The sequence below is a fragment of the Amblyraja radiata genome, chromosome 18 (assembly GCF_010909765.2).
Source record: "Amblyraja radiata isolate CabotCenter1 chromosome 18, sAmbRad1.1.pri, whole genome shotgun sequence".
Classification (NCBI taxonomy): Eukaryota; Metazoa; Chordata; class Chondrichthyes; order Rajiformes; family Rajidae; genus Amblyraja; species Amblyraja radiata.
This window is the reverse complement of record NC_045973.1, coordinates 23,917,783-23,942,127: the sequence shown is the minus strand read 5'-3', so window position 1 is coordinate 23,942,127 and position 24,345 is coordinate 23,917,783. Positions and strand designations below refer to the sequence as shown.

General features: G+C 44.2%; 1 protein-coding gene across 2 annotated transcripts; it reads right to left on the bottom strand.

Moving 5' to 3' along the window:
* Positions 1 to 53: 53 nt before the first annotated feature.
* On the bottom strand, positions 54 to 23,312 carry gmppb (GDP-mannose pyrophosphorylase B). 2 transcript variants are annotated; one of them, XM_033036861.1, is made up of 10 exons: positions 23,172 to 23,312; positions 20,463 to 20,597; positions 19,241 to 19,321; positions 18,056 to 18,104; positions 16,462 to 16,604; positions 15,229 to 15,387; positions 11,193 to 11,271; positions 6,848 to 6,975; positions 2,640 to 2,822; positions 54 to 1,579 (listed from the first exon to the last, which is right to left on the bottom strand). In XM_033036861.1, the coding sequence occupies exons 2-10, from the start codon at positions 20,589 to 20,591 to the stop codon at positions 1,448 to 1,450; spliced, it is 1,083 nt and encodes a 360-aa protein (XP_032892752.1). In that variant the 5' UTR covers positions 20,592 to 20,597; positions 23,172 to 23,312; the 3' UTR covers positions 54 to 1,447. The 2 variants fall into 2 exon arrangements, with proteins under 2 accessions (XP_032892752.1, XP_032892753.1); XM_033036862.1 differs by having other exon boundaries at positions 23,143 to 23,212.
* Between the last annotated feature and the right edge of the window lie 1,033 nt (positions 23,313 to 24,345).

Genomic DNA, 24,345 nt, shown 5'->3' with positions numbered 1-24,345 from the left:
TATAGGTCTTCTTTGAATTGCCAACCATATATGTGACAAATGCAAATAAGTACAGAATTTTCATATTTCATTTAAAACGTGCAAAAGTTAATTGGAGAAGAAATGATTTAGTGCAACAGGGAATCAATAACAATGTAATCATATCAACATTAAAGACAGTTCTGCCTGCTGCAACACGAGCAAGGGAATGTTGAGTTAAATCTTTGAAACTTCCCCCTGACCACTTTCAATCATTCCTCAAAGAATGAAATAATCAATTTTATAAAACACATGGCCATCTCAGCCATGTAAATGCTAAAAGTATTCTTGATCACCATGAGAGGCAAACTAACATAAGAGCCTTTGTGTTAGATTATATTTAGAACAGATTGAAAGACGAAAAGACTACTGCTAGAGCCTGCACTGTTCTTCTCAACTATATTTGCACAAAACTTCAGGATTTATCTGGATAAAATACAACAGAAGGTTCCATTCATTTACAGGCACTTCAATGGCCAATTTCCCAACTAATCAAACAAAATGATGCCTTCTGATAGCAAGTAATTCTACAATTCCAAATAAAGCATAGTTTTTGAAACAGTAAACAAATTAATAAAACTAATTCACATGAGAAACCCAGGTGGTATTAATTTGGAACTTCCATTATCACTGGTCTATATTTGACCACAATGGGTATTTGCTTATATTTCTAAACAATCTAGCCTGCACATGCATGTGAAAATAAAATGAACACTACAATTATAGAGGCAAGCAGCATCAATCTTGCATGACCCAGCACAGTGCAATCATATCTGACCCGACATTCTTCTCGACCCCTGTTATAACCATGTAAAACTACAGTTAAGATGCTGGATGTCAAGGATTAAGACCAATCTCTATACAGCCAGTTAACCAGGTTTGACCATGGGCTTTCTACCCTTTCACTTTTATAACAAGCAAAGGCTGCAGACTTCAAGATCGTTCTAAAGAACATGCCATTTCATCAAGTGAATCAGACAAATTCAGTGGTTAAATTTACACACACACTGTTAAAGAATTGTTATAACAGTCAGTAAGTGAGGTTCAAGAGTAAATACAATGAGTGCTTTGCTTTTAGGGGGCACATTTTTCCCAAGTAATATTTTAAAAGCCATCCTCCCTAGGATATTTACTGGATCCAATCTTGTATCAGACTTACTCCCTCGACAGGGAGTAATTCCAAGTTGCGAGTATTTAAGGCAAATCAAATCGCAACCATTTTAAGTGGAACTCTCTTCGCACGCATGGGTATATGATGCAGTTTAAACAACAGCATTGTTAGTGATTTGTCGCAGTCCGATTCAGGTTCAGCAAGGTGAGTTTTCAAAGTACCCAGACCCTTATTAATAACTTCATTAGTAGCTCCATTCCATCTTGTTGCAACTGGCAGAGCTCAGCCCTTCAGCTTGGGCTCAGGCACAGCCATGATCTACATGATGATCTTGGGCTCGGGCACGGAGTCAGCAATAGACTTGTGAGGTAGGACATTGGCTCCATTCAAGTAGAGTTCATCTTTCACAATCACATCCTCTCCCAGCACTGCAACATTCTCCATTCGCACCTGCAAGCAAATAGACAACAATCAACCCAAACAATGCCAGTGGCAATTCTGTACCTGCCCTGTGTTAGAACAAAGCGGCAACCTGACTTAGGATGACATGGTTTATGTCACAGGCATCAGAATATCAGGAAGAAATGAGGACATGCCAGTGGACAGGCTACAAGATCATTACTCGGCTACAAAACTTTCTCATTCAATATTTAGATCTATCATTTATAAATGACCAGCACCTCTGCCATTATCCCTGCTTCAATTTCCTGATTGAGCAAACTCTCCAAACCATTGAAAGCTCCTGTTTAACTCCGACTGTGTCTAATTAGACGTTATTGATTGATGGCAGCAGTTTGTCCAGCAGAAGGAATCAATGCTGCAATTTCCTGGAAGGGGTGCTTAAAATATAAGCTTTAGAATATAAAGCAACATACGTGCATTTGAGCAAGAGTCACACATCTAAGAAATTGGATCTTCTCCCCTTTTCCATATTTTTACACCCAAAGATGGACCAACATTTTGCTTATTTCTCTCTTGTCGTGAGGAGTTTGGGAACTAAGTGATCCTCAGCAGGATGTGGGAGCTGAACAAGTGATATCAACCTAGTTCACCATCTCCAAGTACTCCAACTGCCTATTACTGAACAGCACAAGTCCAAGTGCAACATGCTATGGGACATAAGGGTGGCACAGCGGTAGTTGCTGCCTTACAGTGCTTGCAGCGCCAGAGACCCAGGTTCAATCCTGGCTACAGGTGCTGTCTTTACGGAGTTTGTACGTTCTTCCCGTGACCACGTGGGTTTTCTCCGACCTCTTCGGTTTCCTCCCACACCACAAAGACGTATAGGTTTGGATGTTAATTGGCTTGGTATAAATGTGAATTGTCCCTAGAAGTGCCTGTTGCCGCGTGGTATCTCTAAACAATAGTAAATGCTGGGCGAGAGGAGCCGTGAGGCCCCAGGGAGTACAGCCAGGAAACAGGGAAACACAATGATTCTGCTCCTTCTTTCCTTCTCACCCCCCCCCCCTTCTTCATCACCACACCCCCTCTCACCTTCACAACCACTTACCCACTGACCCACATCAGAGCTCCAGCCAATGATGCAGGACTCCAGCCAGGAATGGGAGCGAATCCTCGAGTCTTTCAGAACTGTGCAGCGCTTTATCCGCACTCCATCCTCAATTACCACTCCTGGGCCGATCGTCACATTGGGACCAATGGCGCATTTCTCTCCAATCTGAGCACTTGGGTCCTAAGAGAAAGAACAATACATTGATTGCAAGTCTCGTAATCTGCAATACAGTGCCCTCCATAATGTTTGGGACCAAGACCCATCATTTATTTATTTGTCTCTGTACTCCACAATTTGAGATTTGTAATAGAAAAAAAATCACATGTGGTTAAACTGCACATTGTCAAATTTTAATAAAGGTCATTTTTATACATTTTGGTTTCACTATGTCGAATTTACAGCAGTGTTTATACATTGTCCCCCCCCCCCCCCCCCCCCCGTCCCCCCCAATTTCAGGGCACCATAATGTTTGAGACACAGCAATGTCATATAAATGAAAGTAGTCTTGTTTAGTATTTTGTTGCATATCCTTTACATGCAATGACTGCTTGAAGTCTGCAATTCATGGACATCGCCAGTTGCTGGGTGTCTTCTCTGGTGATGCTCTGCCAGGCCCGTATTGCAGCCATCTTTAGCTTATGCTTCTTTTGGGGGCTATTCCCCTTCAGTTTTCTCTTCAGCATATAAAAGACATGCTCAATTGGGTTCAGATCGGGTGATTGATTTGGCCACTCAAGAATTGACCATTTTTTAGCTTTGAAAAACTCCTTTGTTGCTTTAGCAGTATGTTTGGGATCATTGTCTTGCTGTAGAATGAACCGCCGGCCAATAAGTCTTGAGACGTTTGTTTGAACTTGAGCAGATAGGATGTGTCTATACACTTCAGAATTCATTATGCTACTATCATCAGCAGTTGTATCATCAATGAAGATAAGTGAGCCAGTACCTTCAGCAGCCATACATGCCCAGGCCATAACACCCCCACCACCGTGTTTCACACATGAGGTGGTATGCTTTAGATCTTGGGCAGTTCCTTCTGTCCTCCATACGCCATCACTCTGATATGTTAATCTTCATCTCATCTGTCCACAAGACCTTTTTCCAGAACCGTGGTTGCTCTTTTAAGTACTTCTTGGCAAACTGTAACCTGGCCATCCTTCTTAATGATGTTCCAAACAGTTGATTTTGGTAAGCCTAAGGTTTGGCTGATGTCTCTAACAGTTTTATTCTTGTTTCTCTCTCATAATGGCTTCCTTGATTTTCATTGGCACACTTTGGTCCTCAAGTTAATAAACAGCAATAAAAGTTTCCAAAGGTGATGGAATTTGAGGAAAGACTAGGTGCTGAGAGCTGCATTGAGGCAGCAATTAAACACACCTGAACAAGTACAAACACCTGTGAAGCCATGTGTCCCAAATATTATGGGTGCCCTGAAATGGGGGTCTATGTATAAACACAGCTGTAATTTCTACATGGTGAAACCAAAATGTATAAACTGCCTTTAATAAAATCTGACAATGTGCACTTTATCCACATGTGATTTTTCCTATTACAAATCTCAAATTCTGGAGTACAGAGACAAATAAATAAATGATGGGTCTTTGTCCCAAACATTATGGAGGGCACTGTAGGCAAAGTTAAATATTACAAGCTAAATGTGAAGATTGAAATACAAAGGGATCATCACACAAAATCGGACATTGGATTTTCACGTTTGACCTGGATGCTACTGTCATGCCTTTTGGCATTAAAGATCCTGTTTGAAGTGACTAGCCAGTCCGAACGCTGCTCCTGCACTTCACCCTAAAGCTTGTAAATCCACTCCAAGTGACAATGTCACTTACAGTAGATAGGCATGCTCGGTCAGACAGGGGTTGGATCACAGACACATTATTTGGGCAGGAGGAAGGTGCCATACACTGCAAGGTACGAGATTAGAGAGTGCTTAGTGGTTGTACTGGTTCCCAAGAGCAACAGCCTTCTCTGCAATTTTTAGAAGCAATTATCCTCGTAGATGATTTATATGAATGTTGCCAGGACTCGGAGACCTGAGCTATAAGAATGTGAGGTGTTGCATTTTGGGAAGTCTAACATGGGCAGGACCTACACCATGAATGGTAAAGCTCTGGGGAGTGTTGTAGAGGAGAGGGATCTAGGAGTACAGGTGCATGGTTTCTTGAACGTCGAGTCGCGGGTAGATAAGGTGGTCAAAAAGGCTTTGGCAACATCCTCGTAAATCTTCTCTGAACCCTTTCCAGCTTGACAATATCTTTCCTATAACATGGTGCCCAGAACTGAACACAATACTCTAAATGAGGTCTCACCGACATCTTATAAAACTGCAACATGACCTTCTAACTTTTATACTCAATACTCTGACTGATGAAGGCCAATGTACCAAAAGCCTTTTTGACCACCTTATCTACCTACGACTCGACCTTCAAGGAACCATGCACCTGTACTCCTAGATCCCTCTCCTCTACAACATTCCTCAGAGCCCTACCATTCACGGTGTAGGTCCTGCCCATGTTAGACAAAAATGGGTGAATGGAACATGCTGCCAGAGGAGGTAGATGAGGCTGGGGCTATCCCAATGTTCAAGAAACAGACATATGGATAGTACAGGTTTGGAGGGATATGGACCAAACACAGGCACTACAGTAGTCCCACGGACAGGTGGGGCAACTGTAGTGTTGGCCGGTGTGGAAAAGTTGGACTGAAGGGCCTGTTTCCACACTGTACACTCTATGACTCTATAGAGGTTGGGCAATCTAGTATATTCCTATTTCTGGGCTGTGTTACAATGAAGTACAACCCCGAAAGCTTTGTTCACCCCTAGGAGCTGTACAGTCCCTTTACACTGAAAGGCAAATGAAACTCAGATTGTAATTAACAAGCAACCAATTGTGATGGGAAGGAAACTTGTTGGCTTCATCTGCACTATGTAGTCGACTCGACCAACCTTACAAAAGTCTTGGTCTAGCTTGTAGCTTCATTGCATTGTACTGGAAATACTGGTCAGACATTGCCACCTGCTGGGGAATGGGACACTTTGCCAACACAGATGAATCTATCCTCTCGCTATAGATGTTCACAATGCCAGCAACCTAAAAACACATAGATCATATGAAATATGGTAAAGCCAGCGAGGCTCAACCTGAAACATGAATTTAGACAGACGTAGTTGCACAAGAAAAGTTGCTTAATCATGGTGAATCAGATTGCTATGTGAAAACACACAAAATACATAGAAATATAGAAAATAGGTGCAGGAGTAGGCCATTCGGCCCTTCGAGCCAGCACCACCATTGAATAAGATCATGGCTGATCATCTAAAATCAGTACCCCGTTCCTGCTTCTCCCCCATATCCCTTCATTCTTTTAGCCCTAAGAGCTAGATCTCTTGAAAACACCCAGTGAGAGTTAGATTTAGCTCTTTGCAACAAACAACTTTGGGCTTCTGACCAATTACACAATGATCACATGCTCACAAAGGGCACGCATATCATGGTTCATCACAGGGGGTGCATGACGATATTGTATGCAGTCTTGATATTGCATGCTGCAGAAACTGTTCCAGAGTCTAAATACCAGCTCAACATAGCGGCTGCTGTTTGTGTGCTCCAGTGCAACTTCTCAAACCAGCCTAGTTTGCTGAGCAGGCGTTAGTAGGACAGGGGATCTCCTTTCCCTCTCCAGTACCCTCTGTTATCAGGAGTGCAGCCAGGTTGGGCTGGAGAGATCCAGGCCCCCAGTTACACCTGGGATTGGTGAAGCTGATGAAGTACACTGTTGGGACATTAATAGTCCATTATCTGTTATTTGCACTTTATCAGTTTATTTATTCATGTGTGCATATATTTATATAATGGTATATGGACACACTGATCTATTTTGTAATCAATGCCTACTATGTTCTGTTGTGCTGAAGCAAAGCAAGAATCCCATTGTCCTATCAGGGACACATGACAATAAACTCACTTGAACTTGAACATTGCATGAAATCCAATGTGTTGGCTGATGGCAGCACCTGACCCAAGCCAAAACCTTGTTGCAAAGCCAAGACCGCTGACCCAAAGATTGGCCAGGGAGTCGGCTTGCTAACAGATAACATGCAAGTCATAAGTTTCCTTAACGCAAATGCCCCGACAGATGAATCAGGAAACAAGCTCAAGGTGCATGAGCCATCAGGATCTGCAGCTTACCACCAGCACATTTCCAACAATTCCAGGCCCTTGGTGCAGTCTGTCCGGTGCTTTATGTCGTAGGGACTGCAAATACATGCACATTCCAGTCAAGAAGTCTTTGGGCTGCCCGATGTCCATCCAGAATCCTGCACACAAGAATACAATTGCATCAGCTGCCAAGGCCAGAGATTTAGTACCAGAGCTTCAACTGGGATCGGCATTCAATGGTGGAAATCACGTTCCGCTCAGAAGAACCAATCAGAAACTGCGATTGCATCAACCCTCAACATTATCTATATTGTCCAATTACCTTCTTCCCTAGATCTTTTCAAGAACAGATTGTACGAAGGCAGATCAGCTGGCAGAATGGGCAAGTGGCAGACAAAATCTAAGTCGAAGTGTAGTAGGTGAGAGGTAGAATAAAAGACAATATAGACCAAGTGACACAGATCCAAAGGATGTACATGAACACAGACCTGGGCGTCTATGTGTTTACATGTCTATGTGTGAAAATGGCAGGGCAGGTTAAGAGAGGATCCTCAGTGTGATAAATGGGGTACTAATACAGATAATTTAGGTTGAGCCTGTTTTGGCCACAAGTGGAGAATTGCTTCTAGTTCTGGCCGTCTAATTTTAGGAGGATGTGAAGGTCCTCGAGATGGTGCGGGGAAGATTTACCAGTAATTTTCCAGAGACGAGGGGTTTTAGAGCCGAGAACTGGAGCAAAGTTGATGGAGAGGAGGTTTCAGAGAGGTGCACAAGATCATTACTACAATAAATGGGGAGAGTTGGTGATACTGTTCTTATTAGTTTGACCAGAGTGCTTGGATTTAAGATCTTTGGTAAAGGTACACAGCAGATGTGAGGATAAACACATTCTCCCTTGTGCAGTCATCTCTGCTTTATAAACCAAATGTCCAAAATTTACTTGCTCTAGGCGTTAGGAATTGAATCAATCCATGCCTTTAAAAAACTTAGATAGTCACAAGGGGGGAATATCTGCAGGATTTTTGGGAGAACAAAATGGCCAAGTGTGATTGTTTATCAAGATTTAAATGCTTCTTTCAATCTTCCCTGTTCTTGTGTTTTGCTGAACTATCCACACAGCAAACCTCTATCCTCACCAAAGCCTTGACATCCTTTCCCATGTGGTGTATAGAACTGGTCACAAAGAGGTTAATTATAAGTTTGACGTCACATCCTTGCCTTCAGCTGGATTGAATCCACTAATATGCATCCATCACAATAGCCATCCAAAAATATATAAATCCCAAAAGCTTCAATTAGCCAACAACCTTAGCTCTTTGGGAAGACAATTCCAAATTTGCTTTACTTGTTGTGTATACTTCTTCCCAGCTTTATATATAAATGCTGTGTCTCTAAGAGGGCATCAAAGGGAAGAATTTATTTATTACAGCTAGTTTCCCATTCCATACTAAATCAGAACCATTGCTGGTTTGGATGGTGTTGAAAATTAGAGCAGGTAATGTGACAGTGGAAGTGACTCCTGTGTAGGTTATGAAAAAAATCAGTGGAGGAAAAAGTTAATGGATCAGACACTGTGGTGAATTGGGATCCTCTGAAAACCAACGGCAGACTCTCCCTTAGGAGCTTAACCTGCAGGCAAAAGGGCAGCACAGATGCACAGCTAGTTGAGCAGCTGCCCCACAGTGACAGAGACGTGGGTTCCATCTTGATCTCAGGTGCTGTCTGTATGGAGTTTGCACCTTCTCCCTGTGAGAGCCTGAGTTTCTTCCGGGTGCTCCCGTTTCCTGTGACATCTCAAAGATGTACGGATTTATAGGTTATTTAGCCTCAGTAAATTGCTCCCCATGTGTAAGGAGTGGCTGAGAAAGTGGGATAACATAGTACTAGTGTGAACGAGCGATTAATAGTTGGCATGGACTTGGTGTGATGAAGGCCTGCTTCCATGTTGTATCTCTAAAACAAAAAACTAAACTAAAAGCACCTCAAGATCGACTCCTGGGAGTGCAGAAACAATGCTCACTCGAAAGAAGATGCGATCCAGAGCTCTTGAGCTGGGTCACCAGTACTGACAGAGGTATCAGACATTAGAACACAGAATTTTGGTCGCTGGTTTAGGTCCATGGGACTGAAGTACCCAGCACTCAGATTCAATCCCTGCCGATCTTGAGGCACAGCAACGACAGTGGGACATTGGGTAAAAAACCTACCCCTAATGTCCTCCCTTCCAGTCCTCCAATTAGTATTTGTGTGCTCAGGATCAGTAATGAAACCTTCTTATGGCTAAACTCTCACCAACATTCATACCAGCTTTAGGGAGATGTATCTCACGATGGACAAATGAGATTGGACTGTAATTTCAACAGCACAAAATGACCCAAGCTGAAGATTTGAGCCAGGAGGGAGAGCAGAGCAGAGGTGTGGAGGTTTCAAAAGGCACTTTTTGATTGGCTCATTGAGGAGCACAACAGTCAATAAGAAGTAGTGAAGGTATAACAGAGCAGCTTGCTGGGAGTGATGAGGGCAAGTTTAGTTGAGGATACAGTGCAGAAACAGGCTGCACCGACCAGTGATCCCCGCACACTAACACTGCACACACTAGGCACAATTTTACCAAGCCAATTAACCCACAAACCTATACATCTTTGGAATGTGGGAGAAAACTGGAGAAAACCCACGCAGGTCATGGGGAGAATGTACAATTTCTGTACAGACATCACCCATAGTCAGGATCGAACCCAGGTCTCTGGTGCAGTAAGGCAGCAGCTCTACCGTTGCGCCACCGTGCCATAAGCTGATGGACGATCAGCCATGATCACAATGAATGGCGGTGCTGGCTCAAAGAGCCAAATGGTCTCCTCCTGTCTATTTTCTATGTCTATGTTTCTAAGTATTGAGGCTTTGATTCGAAAAGCTTCTTCAGCGAGAAGGCCGAGCTGATGGTGACAAAAAGATACAGTAAAATCTTTCTGTGTCTTTCTTCTTGTCCAAGTGCAGTTGGCATGTCAGTTAGGGCAGTGCTCCTCCAGCATGATGTGAGAAGACATGGAAACTTCCAGTGTCCCCAAGGATTACGCCTGTGGGAGGTTCGTCCAGCTGCAGCTCATGACTGACTATGTTAGGGAACTGGAGCTGCAGCATTACAAACTCAGGATCGTCCAGGACAATGAGAGAGTCACCGACAGGAGATACACTGAGGTGGTCACATCCAAGATGCACAGCAAAAGTAGTTGGGTGACCATCAGGAAAAGAGTGCAATACCCTCGAAAACACATATACTTCTTTGGATACTGCTGGGGGAATGACTGTGCAAGAGAAAGCAGCAGCTTCCAAGTCTGTGACTCTGAGGCACAGCAAGATGCAGGTGGTTAGACAAGGCTATAGTGATAGGAGAATTGATAGTTAAAGATACAGACAGGAGGTTCTGCAGCCACAGGCAGGACTACAGGATGGTGTGTTGCTTCCAGGCTGCAGAGCATTCTCAAGGGAGTGGATGGGCAGCCAGAGGTTGGTGTGCACATCGGTACCAACAGATAGTGAGGAAGAGGGTTGAGGTCCTGCCGAGTGAATATAGTGGATTACTCCAAATGCAGCCTAACCAAAGTCCTATACTGCTACACCATGACTTCCTGACTTATAATCAATGCCCTAAGCATTGAAGGCAAGCATACCGTATGCCTTCTTTCCCACTCCATCCACGTGTGTTGCCACTTTCAGGCAGATGTGGACTTGTACATTATGTACGTCCCAAGATCACTCTGTACATTAATGCTGTAAAGGATCTTGCCATATGGTCCCCTTATATTTGATATTCCAAAGTACAAAATCTTGCACTTACTCAGATTAAATTCTATCTGCTGTTTCCCATCCACCCCCCCCCCCATATTTATGGATCTGATCTATTCTGCCGTATACTTTGCCATCCTTCCTCATAGTCCACAACTACAACAATCTTGTTGTCATCTGCAAACTTACTAGCTGATCCATCTACATTTATATCCAAGACATTTACATATATATCACAAACACCAGAGGTCCAGCACAGATCCCTGTGGAACTCTATTGATCATAGACCTCCAATCTGAATAACAACCTTACCCCACAATCCTGTCTTCTATTAATAAGCCAGTTCTGAACCCATACGATCAAGTCACTGTGAATCCCATGTATCTTCTGGATCAGCCTGCCATGGGGACTTTATCAAGGGCCTTACACAAATCCATATAGGCAACATCCACCGCCCTACCTTCATGAATACTTTGTCACCTCCTCAAACAACTAGATAAAGTTAGTAAAACTCAATGAAGCTCAGACATTTTGAATTGTAGGAAGAAATCTGGATGCCACATTCCAGGCCTTTTTTGGGCACATTCCTCACCTTGCAGCTCCATGGCATACAGCTGCCCCTCCTGTGCCATGACGGGGAAAATCTCCTTCTCTATTGATGTTGGCCTGAGCTGCAGAAAGACAAAACAACATGCAGAGTCAACATCGCTAACCTTGCCTACACCAATGCAGCCAAAAGCTTTCAAATCCCTGGGACTTGATGGTCTGCATTCTGGAATTTGATAAATGGATACCGAATCTATGGATGAAACTGGTGTGACTCTTCCCCTCCTCCCCTCCTCCCCTCCTCCCCTCCTCCCCTCCTCCCCTCCTCCCCTCCTCCCCTCCTCCCCTCCTCCCCTCCCTTCCCTTCCCCTCCCTCCCCCCCTCCCCCACCCACTGATTCTGGAATGACCCCGGCAATGCGTGCAAACAATAAATATAACATCCTATTCAAGAACTGACGGTAGGAAGAATAAATCTAAGCTAGGCAAGTAGAGCAACTGCCTCACAGCTCCAGTGGCCCACATTCCATCCCAACCTCTGTGTGAAATATTCACAATCTGTCTGTGGTCACATGGATTTCCCCTGGTGCTCCAGGTTCCTCCCATATTACATAAGCATACGAGTTGGTAGTTTAATTTTCCAATTGACCCTAGCATGTTAGATGAGTGGTGAAATCGGGAATTTGACGGATATGTACGCTGTTATCCCATATTGTGGATGATGAAATGACCTTATTCTACATCTTAAGGAAATACGGAAAGTGGAGTCATCGATCAAGTGATAACAAGACACGTAGAAAAGCACAAATTGATTACAGTCAATATGGCCTAGTGAAGAGGGAAATTATGCTTGTCAAAGGTTTTTCTGTCAAAAATTGTCTGGAAGGCTGAAGAATCAGTTGAGGTTGTATTTTTATGTTGTTGAAGAGTTTATGATAAAGTATCACATAAAAAAGTTGTTACACAAGTCACAGTTTGCAGCTAAATAAAACTCTGGTTAGACCACATTTGGAGTATTGAGTGCAGTTATGGTCACCATATTACAGGAAAGAATGAGAGGAAGCAGAGGGTACAGAAGAGGCTTACTACGGTGTTTTTAAAAAAAAAGACAAAGTGCTGGAATAACTCAGCAGGTCAGGCCGCATCCCTATCAGTCTGAAGAAGGGTCCATACTGGAAACATCACCTATTCATGTTCTCCAGAAATGCTGCCTGACCTGCTGAGTTGCTCCAGCGCTTTGTGTGTTTTTTTTAAACAAGCATCTATTGTTCGATTTGTTGAGATTAGTTTAGAGATATAGCGCGGAAACAGGCCCTTCGTCCCGAGTCCGCAACGAGCAGCAATCCCAGCACATTAACACTATCCTACACACACTAGGAACAAGTTACACTTATACCAAGCCAATGAACCTACAAACCTGTACGTCTTTGGAGTGTGGGAGGAAACCGAAGATCTTGGAGAACGTACAAACTCCGTACAGCACCCGTTTAGGGTAAGACCGGGAAAGTTTAAAGGAGATTTACAAGACATTTTTTTTATATACACAAAGACCAAAAGGTGCAGAGGTGGTGGAAGCTGATACAATAGCACCTGATTAGGAGTTATTAAGAGAGGCACATGAACAGGGATGGAGTGATATTTACCATACACAGGAAGATGGGGTTAGTTTAAATTGATGGTTGGCACTGACATCATGGGACAAAAGCCCTGCTCAGTTGCTGTACTGTTCTATGTTCCATTCATCTCCTTGGCAACATGATAACAACCAAAAAATATAAAGTGCTAGAGTAATTCAGCAGTCAAGAAGCATCTCTGGAGGACATGGATAGGCGATGGTTCAGGCCAGGTCTCTTCTTCAGCCAACACCCAACACTGGTGTTATATCCAACCTCAAATTAAGATTAGAACATACAATACACCAAACTGAGACCAGTATTTCCATTTCCTCAACAATTCCCTTTATCTCTAGATTGTCAGATGTACTGAATTTACCCCAGACACTCATAATGAGCTGATCAAATCTGGCATGCAAGCCTATGGCATCTGTGTCTAACGCACACAAAGTCATGTTCACCCATTGACGTACTCATTGATACAATGGTTAAGCAACAAATAATTTTAAATTCATGCATGTATTTTCAAAACTGTCATTTCTCTCTCCTCATTCTTCAGAACTCCTGAGAATACAGATCTATCTGCTGTGTCTGTTTGTGAGAGGACAGCCCTTTCATCCCAGGAATTAGTGAATCACTTATGGACAGCCTCCAATGCAAACATCTTTTTTAAATATGGCTGCAAATATCTTTTTAAAATACAGCTACATAAATTGTACACTATAGTCCAGGTGTGGACTCAGCAACATTCTGTATACTTGAAACAATACTTTGCAAATTCTAAACTCCATGCCCTTAGCAATACAGCCCAGAATGTAATTAGGAATGTAGAGGACGACAGATGGCACAATGGGCTAAGTGTTCGGCTGGCAACCTGAAGGTGGCCGGTTCGAATCCTGCTTTGAGTGTGTACTGTCATTGTGTCCTTGGGCAAGACACTTCACCTACCTTTGCCTGGGACTAGAGACAGAAATTAGCTACTGATTGGCTACAATCTCGCATATTTACATGCAAAATGTTCATTAATATGCACTGTCCCTATAAACAAAACATTATTAATGCATTTCGTTGTCTCTGTACTGTACACTGACAATGACAATTAAAATTGAATCTGAATCTAATTACCCTTCCTAACTGTTTGTGATTCATGCACAAGAACACCTAGATCCCTCTGCACTCCTTCCCATTGCAGTCTCTCCCCATTTAGATCATACTTTGAGATTTATCTTTATTGAAATGCATGACCACACACATTCACACAATGAATTCTATTTGCCAAGTTATCAACCACTCACTCATCATAACTATATCCTGTTGCAGAGTCCATTTCAACATACCCTTTGAATATGTTATTTTTATTTAGCAGCTATGTGTCTATGAGAACATTAATTATTTTAGGATTACAGCTTAGAATCACAGCAGGCCACATACTCCAAGGTATCCACATCAGTTCCCAATTTCATTTTCCTGCAGCCATACAAATTACTTTTCAAGTGCTGAGAAACATTTCCTTTTGAAGTGCCATATTGAATCTGTATCCATCATTCTTACAGGCAGCGAATTCCATTTTTATCACACTGCAGAAAATAAATTGTCGTCGCCAGTTTGAAAGGTGTACACGTGAGAAAATCTTTAAGCCTATTACCCCAGATCCTGAACTTTCTGGAAATGGGAGCAGATTCCACATATCCTATCTTAACACATCAGGGTCTGGTACATTTCCATCAAACTTCCTGTCAATTTTCTTTATGACAAGGAAAACAATCCCAGAGGTACCAGTTAAACCTTGGACCTTGAATCCCTCATCTCCAGTACATCATTCCACAGCCACAGCCAGAGAAGAGGCAAACCTTTTAATACAACAGGCAAACCTTTCATGCAATGTGAGAAGTTATTGTATTTAAGGAATAACTTGTCTGGGTTGTCTGGTAAAAAGGCCGGGTGTTAAACTAAATACAGGCTTGAACAGAATTAATGTTAAGCAGTAACTAAATCAAAGCATTGGAGGCTCTTTGCACCTAAGATTTTTCTTCTCACTAGGGCAACTTTCAAACTGGAGATATAATACAGCAGCTGTTAACAGAAATCGAGTCATTCAGCATTAATTAATTATGCAGAAATGGGCTGATGGGAGAGATATTTTAGTGAAGTACATAGTTAAGAGTATGAACTACTCTATCTAACCTTTATTCTTTATCCCCTGGGAGTCTTGATAGAACAGAAAAGTGGAAGCCTTATTCCACCTTCCATGATGACATCTACCATGACAAGGTCTGGTGCCATTCATCAGCACTTCCTATGACCAAGAGTTTGCCAAATGTCCTACTTGTCTGGTAATGAGACCCAAATCCATGCCATCTCCAACATAAAAAGAAACTCTGTAGAGCAATGACATTTCAGCACAAAGCATTGTGAGCTCCACTGTCCTTTAGTCCTGAGATTTTCCTTCTTCTTGGAAAGACAATCATACCTGTATCCTGTTTAAAACTGTGGGGCTGAAGATATACATTCCTGCATTGATCTTGTTCGACACAAACACCCGAGGCTTCTCCACGAATCTGTGTATTCGCCCAATCTCAGCTTCATATATGACCACGCCGTATTTGGATGGTTCCTCCACTTTAGTAACCTGTCAAATGGAAGGATAGGTTAAAGAGGAAAGGAACAAAGTAATTGAAAGTCATCAGGGAAAGGAAGAACCTTTAAAAGACAACTTTGCCTCTCAGCCTCACACAGCTAATTTGTTGCCACTGCAAGAAGGCAGCTCACACTGCTTAATGCTTCATTCAGAACTGGGGCTGGTGGCAGGGAGATTATATTATAAACACGCTTACTTAACTTGAGGCAGTAACCTGTTGTTAGCTGCAAAATACCAGACTACATCTGAGGAAGGGTCTCGACTCGAAAAGTCACCCAATCCTTCTCTCCCGAGATGCTGTCTGTCCCACTAAGTTACTCCAGCATTTTGTGTCTACATTCCTCAAGAGTCGAGTCAAAAGTGTTTAATTGTAAATATGTACCAGATATAAAACAATTAAATTCTTACTTATACATATACAAAGTATATAGTAGTTCGTTGCTGAGGTATGGTTGTGGTTAGGGTTGTGCCGTATGCTTCAAAAGCCTGATGGCTGATGGGAAGAAGCCATTCTTGAACATGAAAGTAATGGTTATTAGGCTCCTGTATCTTCTTCCCAATGCTAGCAGCAAGATGAGAGCATGGCCAGGGTGGTGTGGATCTTTGATGATACTCCACTTCCTATAGATCCATTCAACGGTGGGGCGCTGGCATTGAGTATTACAGCATTATTTACACCAGATGACAAAGTCTTTATTTTTTATGTTTTGAGGATCTGGGCATCAGCAAAGCCAGCATTTATTGCCCATTCCTAACTGCCTTTCAGATGTCGCACCTACTGCCCTTGCCTTTCTTATGGGTCGAGGTCACAGGTTTCAGAGCTCTATCACAGTAAACTATGTTCGGCACCCACCACAACACACCAGCCCCTGGCCATTTCTTGCAGCTGGTCCAGTTGAGTTTGTAGTCAGTGGTGATCCCTGTATGTTGATCGTGGGTAATTCTGAGATCGTAATGTCAATGAACATCAAGATTAGGTGGTTCAACTCTATGTTCATGGAGATGATCATTCCCCTCCTATGATTTGTCAATTGCTGACCCAATGCTAATGGGCTTTATACTTACCACTATGGTACCTTCCTTCCCATGGTGCTTGTGAAAACGGACCATCTCCTGGAAGGGAAACTCGCAGATTACGTCACTATTTAGGACAAAGAAAGGCTCTGAACTATCGGCAAACAGCTCATGGGCCAGAGCAAGAGGTCCAGCTGCAAATACAAGAATGGGAAAGAGTGAATCCAACAGTTCACTGCTCCTGTTAAAATGTTGAGGTTCAGAAAGCATGCAACTATTTACTAGCTGCAAAACAGTCAATCACTCAGTCTCTAATCCTCTTTCAAAATCTATCCAAACCCTCCATTCACTCCACTTACCACCCTCTCACAGATAGGCTAGCATCAGAAGCAGCAAACCTGTAGGTCTATGAAACAAGTTTCGCCGTCAACGATGGCAGCCTCGCCAACGGTCTCTGTCTTTTCATCTTTTATGTTATTTTTAGTGTGTTTTAAAAAGTATGTGTTAATGTTCTCAGGTTTGTTTTATGTGGGGGGTGGACGGGGGGGGGGGGGGTGGACGGGGTGGTCGGGGGAAACTTTTTCCTCAATCTCTTACCTTGCCGGAGATGCGATTGTTTCCCGGATCGTATCTCCGGTCGCTCTGTGACATAACATCATGGAGCCGGCGGCCTTGCTCGAGACTGACTTTGAGCCCCACCGCGGGGCCATGGACTTACCATCGGAGCCTGCAATCCCTTGCCTGGGATCGACGCTCCAACCGCGGCCTGCGGATTTCAACATCGAGGAGCTCACAGTCTCGGGTCGGGATTGATGTCGGGAAGCTCCAAAGTCGCAGGAGATTCGTCTCGCCCCGACCTGGGGTCCGAACGCCCGGCGCGGGGAGCTGAGATCCCTCCTGAGGCAGTAGCTTGATCGCCCCAATGCGGAGGGCACGACCGCCGGCTAAGGGAGCCAAGATCGTCCCATCAACGGAAGGCTCGTGGCCCCCGACCGCAGGAGGACAAAGAAGGGAAGAGATTTAACTTTTTTATCGCCTTCCATCACAGTGAGGAACGTGGAGGAGTCACTGTGGTGGATGTATATGTTTAAATGTATTTTGGGTGTTTTGTTGCTTTTTATTGATATGACTATGGCAAATCAAATTCCTCGTATGTTGCAAAACATACTTGGCTAATAAAGTATGATTACGATTATTAAAATGATTCTGAAGTTTCCTATTAAACTTATAAATCAGGGACTAACTGTTTTATTGTCAAAGAAATAATATATTAAAGGAGGAAAGTTAAGTTAAACATCTGCCAACTTAAGAGTAAGAGAGGTCACCTGAATGGCCCACACCTCTTCCTATAACTCACCACAAGTAATATAGGCAGCCCTCAATGAGTACATTGTATCTCTTACTGAAGGATATCGTCTATCAAAAGATACATTAATAAACTTTTGTAGGAACTTTGATATCCTGAAACATTTGGTAGACAAGAGTGAAAAATTCAGGGTTGCATAAGAAGTATAAAACTTGATTAATTTGAAGAAACAGTTGATTATTCAATCTGATACATATGTCTCTCTAATTAGTATTAGTGTAGCAAAGGACAAAAATGAAATTTGCAATGCTGCCACTGACACGTAGAGAGATCTCTTACCTGTTCCTAAGGGTTCCTTTTCATGAGACAGTGAGATGCGAATACCCAGCTGAAAGAAGTAATGAAATACACAGTTACACTACCTTTGCTCTCTCTCTCTCTGGTAGTTTGTCATGGGCTTTTAATTTAGGTGGCCATTCATCCTATACAGAGCTGGACAAAGAGGATGCATTGGATGGATGTTTAGCAGTTTGACCTGACCAAGTGCTCACCCAACCTGCAGCTCTGAAGTATCCAGAGGTACAAGGTGGTGCCTTCATGCACTGCATTGAGCCCATATTGTAAACCGGCACTTCCTGTGCAATGCTGCACTGTTAGAGGTACTCTTTTTCAGGTCAGATATTAAATGAGTTCTTATTTGTGTTTTGAGCTGGACAGTCCTTGCAGATCCCTTTAATAGCATTACAAATAGATTTCCCAGAAAATGTCACAATGTTGTTTATGAAATTTGATCGTCTGCAAACTTACTGATGCTTATCGTCAAGGGATATGTGGAGAAGGCAGGAACAGGGTACTGATTGTAGATGATCAGCCATGATCATATTGAATGGTGGTGCTGGCTCAAAGGGCCGAATGGCCTACTGCACCGGTTGTCTATTATCCCACTTTACAGCATGACCGCCTTTCAAACGTACTTCACATTGAAGTTGTGGGAATCAATTTAGGATTGTACATTCACTTATCTATTTCCCCCTCTCTAATACACATAGCATTCGAAAACACGGTTGTTTACTTATTTTTGTTGTGCAAAGGCATTGTACTTCTGATTGGGGCTATTTCCTGCATGATTCTTACACATTCTCCTGCACTCAAACATTTCCCACCCTCTGAATTGAATTGAATTGATTTTTATTAGGGACAGTGCATATTAATAAACATTTGCATGTAATATGCAAGATTGTAGCCAGTAGCTAATTTCCATCTTTAGTCCCACACAAGGTAAACACATCCCAAACAAGGTAAAAACAAAAGACAAAAACAAAAACAAAACAAACAATATGGTTTAGCTTCAATTACTTCAATCGGGTTTGGGTGAAGAATCAATCAAATATAACTGAAAGAAAATTAGATACAGTTTGCTTGGATGAAATTAGGCTGCATCACATAATTTAGTACGAAAGTTTACTTTTGCCTATTACAACCAGAAAAACTGTGAATGTACTGAAAACATTATTGTAACCTTACCCGTTGTTCCTGTTCCTTCATTTTCTTCTCCAGCATCTCGGACATGTAGCTGACAGCAAGAATCACATGTGATACACCAGCCTATTCAAAACAGTTACACTCCATAAAGAATTGATAAAACTTTCTTCTCATAGATTGCATTTTTGGCTAAATAATGCCAAGCTCCTGATGAACACATATTGTAACGTGCCAAACAGTAGTTTCCCAGATGTCTTCTGACACATCATTAAATAAGCTTAAGATATATTATACCATCTAAAAAATACTCTACAATTAGAGAAACTTCTTTTCACAGTTTAGATTATTTATTGGATACAGCATTATAACACAATAGTGAAATTGTGTTTACTTTACTTTTAGACTTTAGAAATACAGCACGGAAACAGGCCCTTCGGCCAACCGAGTCCACGCCGATCAGCAATCACCCCTTACACACACTAGGCACAATTTTACAACTTACCAAAGTCAATTAACCTACAAACCTGTACATCTGGAGTGAGGGAGGAAACCGGAGCACCCGGAAGCAACCCAAGGGTGAATGGCCAAACTCCGTACAGGCAGCACCCGTAATCAGGATCGAGCTCGGTCCCTGGCACTGTAAAGCCATTGCACCCAAGAGGGAAATCAAATTGACCACAAATATATTACTCCTAAAGGGCCTGTCCCACCAGCATGCGACTGCGACCAAACGTGGTGGCTTGAGGCGTACGGCCTCGCGGGACCGGTCCCACTTCCAACCGCGGAGCCGTCTGGAGCTGGTCCCGACATCATACTCACCGTACGGCTCAAGCGACCACGTTAGGTCGCGCTCGCCGCATGCAGTCGCATGCTGGTGGGACAGGCTCTTAATTAGGAACATCTTGAGCTAATGTGCTGTCAACTGAAAGTTACTAAGCACTGTAACTAGACTCTGTAACATTAGTGCTAACAAATTTTAAAGGGGAATATCCAATATCATATCATGTTGGATAATCTGTAATATTTGTGACATGTTGGCACCCATGAAATGGAAACTGTATGTACAGTGCAGAAGGTATGCAGGTGTTCAAACAAAATAATAGGGTCAATAATGAAAGGATAATTGGGGAACAATAACCCCACAGAAAACCAATCATTGTTACACTCTGACGACATTTCCGTAGGGTGCACAAGTTCATGCCATGGTATTAATTAGCACCATTCTCTCCATTGAGACATTCTGCCACAAAGTCGCTGAGCGTACCTTTACTAAAGCCTCTACTTGATGCAGAAGAATTGGCTTGTTGCAAAAGTCCACCAGTGGTTTTGGAACACTGAGCGTCAGCGGTCGTAACCGTGTACCATAGCCGCCAACCAAAATTAATGCTTTCATTTTCACCTGCAAAACAAAATTGGAAATCCAATCTCTCACTATGTTTCAGACGTGGAAACTGCTGTAGTAATGGGGCGTTCAAATGCTACGATACACGAATAACAACAACTTAATCATAGATATACCAACTGAAGCATCATAAAGGCGTATGTGGGAATGCACATCATCCTATCCTTCCCTTTGCTGTACTCATGTTGTTACTACTTCAAATATTCCATGAACATTATATTTTTCACAAGAAAAACCATCAAACTCTTTATTGAGATTTCTGCAATTGCCATTGTACCAAATAGCCTTTACTGAATAGCCTGTCGAGCCACTGTCTTACAGCACCAAAGACCCAGGTTCAATCCCGACCTCTGGTGCTGTTTGTATACAGTCAGAGTGTTTTTTCACTTGTGAATGTATGCGATTCCTCCAGGTACACTGGTTTTCTCCCACATATGGGTTAATTAATTACTTCAAATTGCACCTAGTGTGTACGTTGAGTGGCAGAATCTGGGGAGGGTTGATGGGAATGTGAGAAGGGGATTATTGTAAGACTTGTGCAATTGAGTGGTTGATGGGCAGCATGGACTCGGTGGGCCAAAGGATGTATCAATCTCTATGAAGTCACAAACCACATTTTAGATGACTTTGTTCTTAATACGTTCCTATTATGTACTCCCCCTTGATGAAAGCATTAAAAAAATATATAACAACGCAACAGCTGATACAATAGAGGAATAACTGAAGTTAGGCACTAACATGAGTTTATCAATTGCACGAAAAAGCAGTTTTGAGGAGATTTTTGTTTAATTCAGCTAGTTGTGATCTCAAATTTACTGACTGAAAAGGTGGTAAAAGAAGATTTTATAATTGCACAAGAAAACTGGTGAAAAAAATGAAATACAGCAGGGAACTAGGGTAAGAATATAAGGAATCCACATCCAAATCTCCCAGAAGCAACTACAATGAAGTTGCTGGACAGCAGAAAACTGCTGTCACTGTAACATTGTATGATCGAAGTTCCCGTCTGCCACTTCTCTTGAATCATCCACCAGCAGACTGCTTGTCCAGCTTCCAGTAAATCGACGAGAGTTTTACAACACCTTCTCTCGCTGCTTTCCCTTGGTGATTCGTCCTGCTCCACCGCTATCCCTCCTTGTCACATTTCCCTCAGCTAATAATGAACCAGTCATTCCTTATCGTCATCTCAAGGCACCATTCCACATTTCCTTATCGTCGTCTGCTTTGATATGTCGTTTTCACACCTTCCCCATTTCTCTGGACTCCCTCTCCCTCGATTCTCAGTCTGAATAAGGATCTTGACCCAAAACATCACCCGTTCCTTCTCTCCAGAGATGCTGCCTGTCCCCCTGAGCTACTCCAGCATTTTGTGTCTATCTTCTAGACTTTTCACAATGTTGGTGATATATTTCAAAGTTCATAGGAGAAAAAGCATCAACTGAATTTACCCCTGTTGAACCATTTAAACCATCATCCAAATCTATCTTCAATTCAAGCCCAACTTTCTTAACACACACCTGACCCCGCCCCCACTTTCCATCTTCATTAGCTTAAACTCATCCAAAGTTCAGCTGGTCAGTGTAAAGACGAGTGGAAACGCACTAAGTCTTCACTACTATTTTATTACTAATCACACACATTACTATTCATACACATTCCTGCCCTAGCTGTCCGTGGTCTGTCACCGGAGCTAGAGAGAGATCTGGAGGTGGGGAGGTTACAATTATACTGGTGATATGGGGAGTGGTTAGTAGTGGTGAGGTCACTGTGTTAAAGGAACATGCACTAGTCTACAGTCAGATCTTAACTTGCACTAAGTCCTCGAGCTCTCATTGATCTGTGTTGCCAACAGCAACTCAACATTAGGTTGGATGTCAGTGTTCGAATTCTCCCAAGATTTTCAACTCCCTAGGTCTGCAACCACTGTCAAGTTGAGCTCAAAAGTAAACTAGAAGAACAGTATCTCATAATCCATCTATGTAATCAATAATGGTATGAACATTGAATTTACAATATTAGCTAACAAATCCTCTCTGTATCCTTTCTTTCTTTGTTTTCATCCCCCTCACCCAATTTCATATCCCTTCCCCACCTGGTTCCATCTGACCATCATCCCTCCTTTATCTCGTACCACTTATTACCCTCCTTGCCTATCGAATTCCAGCAGCTCCAGCCACTTGTGTCGCCCAGCATCACTTTCCAGCCTCCCACCCAATCCTCCCTAACCGGCCTTGCTCTATCTGCCCAATGTTTTCCTTATTTGTTTCCACCTCTCACCAGCTTCTGTCTCTCAACTTCACCCTACCCAACCTGGTCCCGTCTGCCCACCTTCCTTGCCTGGATTCACCTATCACCTGCCTCACAGCTCCTTCACGCCCTCATCCCTCCACACCCTCTGTCATGGAGACCGGTCTTGACCACTTCTTTCCCTCCACAAATGCTGGCCAACCCACTGAGTTGATCCAGCAATTTGCTTGTTGCCCAAAATCAATGCACCTGCGGCCTCCCGCAGTTTCTGGCTCCCCAGACCTACCCACCGCACCTTGAGGATCGCAGGCACAGCCGACTCACCGAAGCGGAACGCGGAACACTGCACCACACACTCACTCACTCTCTCACTCTCTCCGTCAGTTCGCCCGCCCGCGGCCTCCCAAACACACGAGACGTGGCACTGCCGCCGCGCCGTAACGTGGCAACAACCAATGGCGGATCGCCTGCGGCTCAGCCGGCCAATGAGAGGTGGGCGCTCGAGCGGGTGTGCCGGCGTCCACCAATGAGTGGAGGCCGTGTCGAGGGGGTGGGGGAATTCGTCAATGAGGGGAGGCCGTGCCGGGTTTGTCCACCAATGAGGGGAGGCCGTGCCTGGTTTGTCCACCAATGAAGGGAGGCCGTGCCGGGTTTGTCCACCAATGAGGGGAGGCCTGGAAGTGACAAGAAGGAGACGCCGCGGGGAGGAGGGGCGGAGACGCCGCGGGGAGGAGGGGCGGCGGGGAGGAGGGGCGGCGGGGAGGAGGGGCGGCGGGGAGGCGGGGAGGAGGGGCGGCGGGGAGGCGGGGCGGCGGGGAGGCGGGGCGGCGGGGAGGCGGGGCGGCGGGGAGGCGGGGAGGAGGGGCGGCGGGGAGGAGGGGCGGCGGGGAGGCGGGGCGGCGGGGAGGCGGGGCGGCGGGGAGGCGGGGCGGCGGGGAGGAGGGGCGGCGGGGAGGAGGGGCGGCGGGGAGGCGGGGCGGCGGGGAGGCGGGGAGGAGGGGCGGCGGGGAGGAGGGGCGGCGGGGAGGCGGGGCGGCGGGGCGGCGGGGCGGCGGGGCGGCGGGGCGGCGGGGCGGCGGGGCGGCGGGGCGGCGGGGCGGAGGGGCGGCGGGGCGGCGGGGCGGCGGGGCGGCGGGGCGGCGGGGAGGCGGGGCGGCGGGGAGGCGGGGCGGCGGGGAGGAGGGGCGGCGGGGCGGCGGCTGGGAGGAAGGTCACACCTGCTTGAAGGAGGGTCACCAAGAATGGCTGCTGCTGAGCCGTGGACAAGACCCAGGTGTGTTTGGAGAGAACGTGAATGTAAAGCAAGAAATCGCAGAGATTTGTTTTAGATACTGCAGGTTGGAAAACCGAACGAAACCCGAAGAGGGCGCTAATGTATTTTTGATTATTCTGTATCCTCTTTTTTTTTAAATTTCTATATTGCACTACTACTACGGACTGACGCAAAACTGCATTTCGTTGTACCCATACTCAGTATTTGTGCAATGACATTAAAGTT

Coding starts and splice junctions, on each gene's coding strand:
- gmppb (XM_033036861.1), bottom strand. CDS start 20,591: ATGAAAGCATTAATTTTGGTTGGCGGCTATGGTACACGGTTACGACCG. Junction 19,322..20,462: donor AAGTAGAGGCTTTAGTAAAG/GTACGCTCAGCG, acceptor TGTTTTGAATAG/GCTGGTGTATCACATGTGAT. Junction 1,580..2,639: donor GCTCTGATGTGGGTCAGTGG/GTAAGTGGTTGT, acceptor ATTTGCTTGCAG/GTGCGAATGGAGAATGTTGC.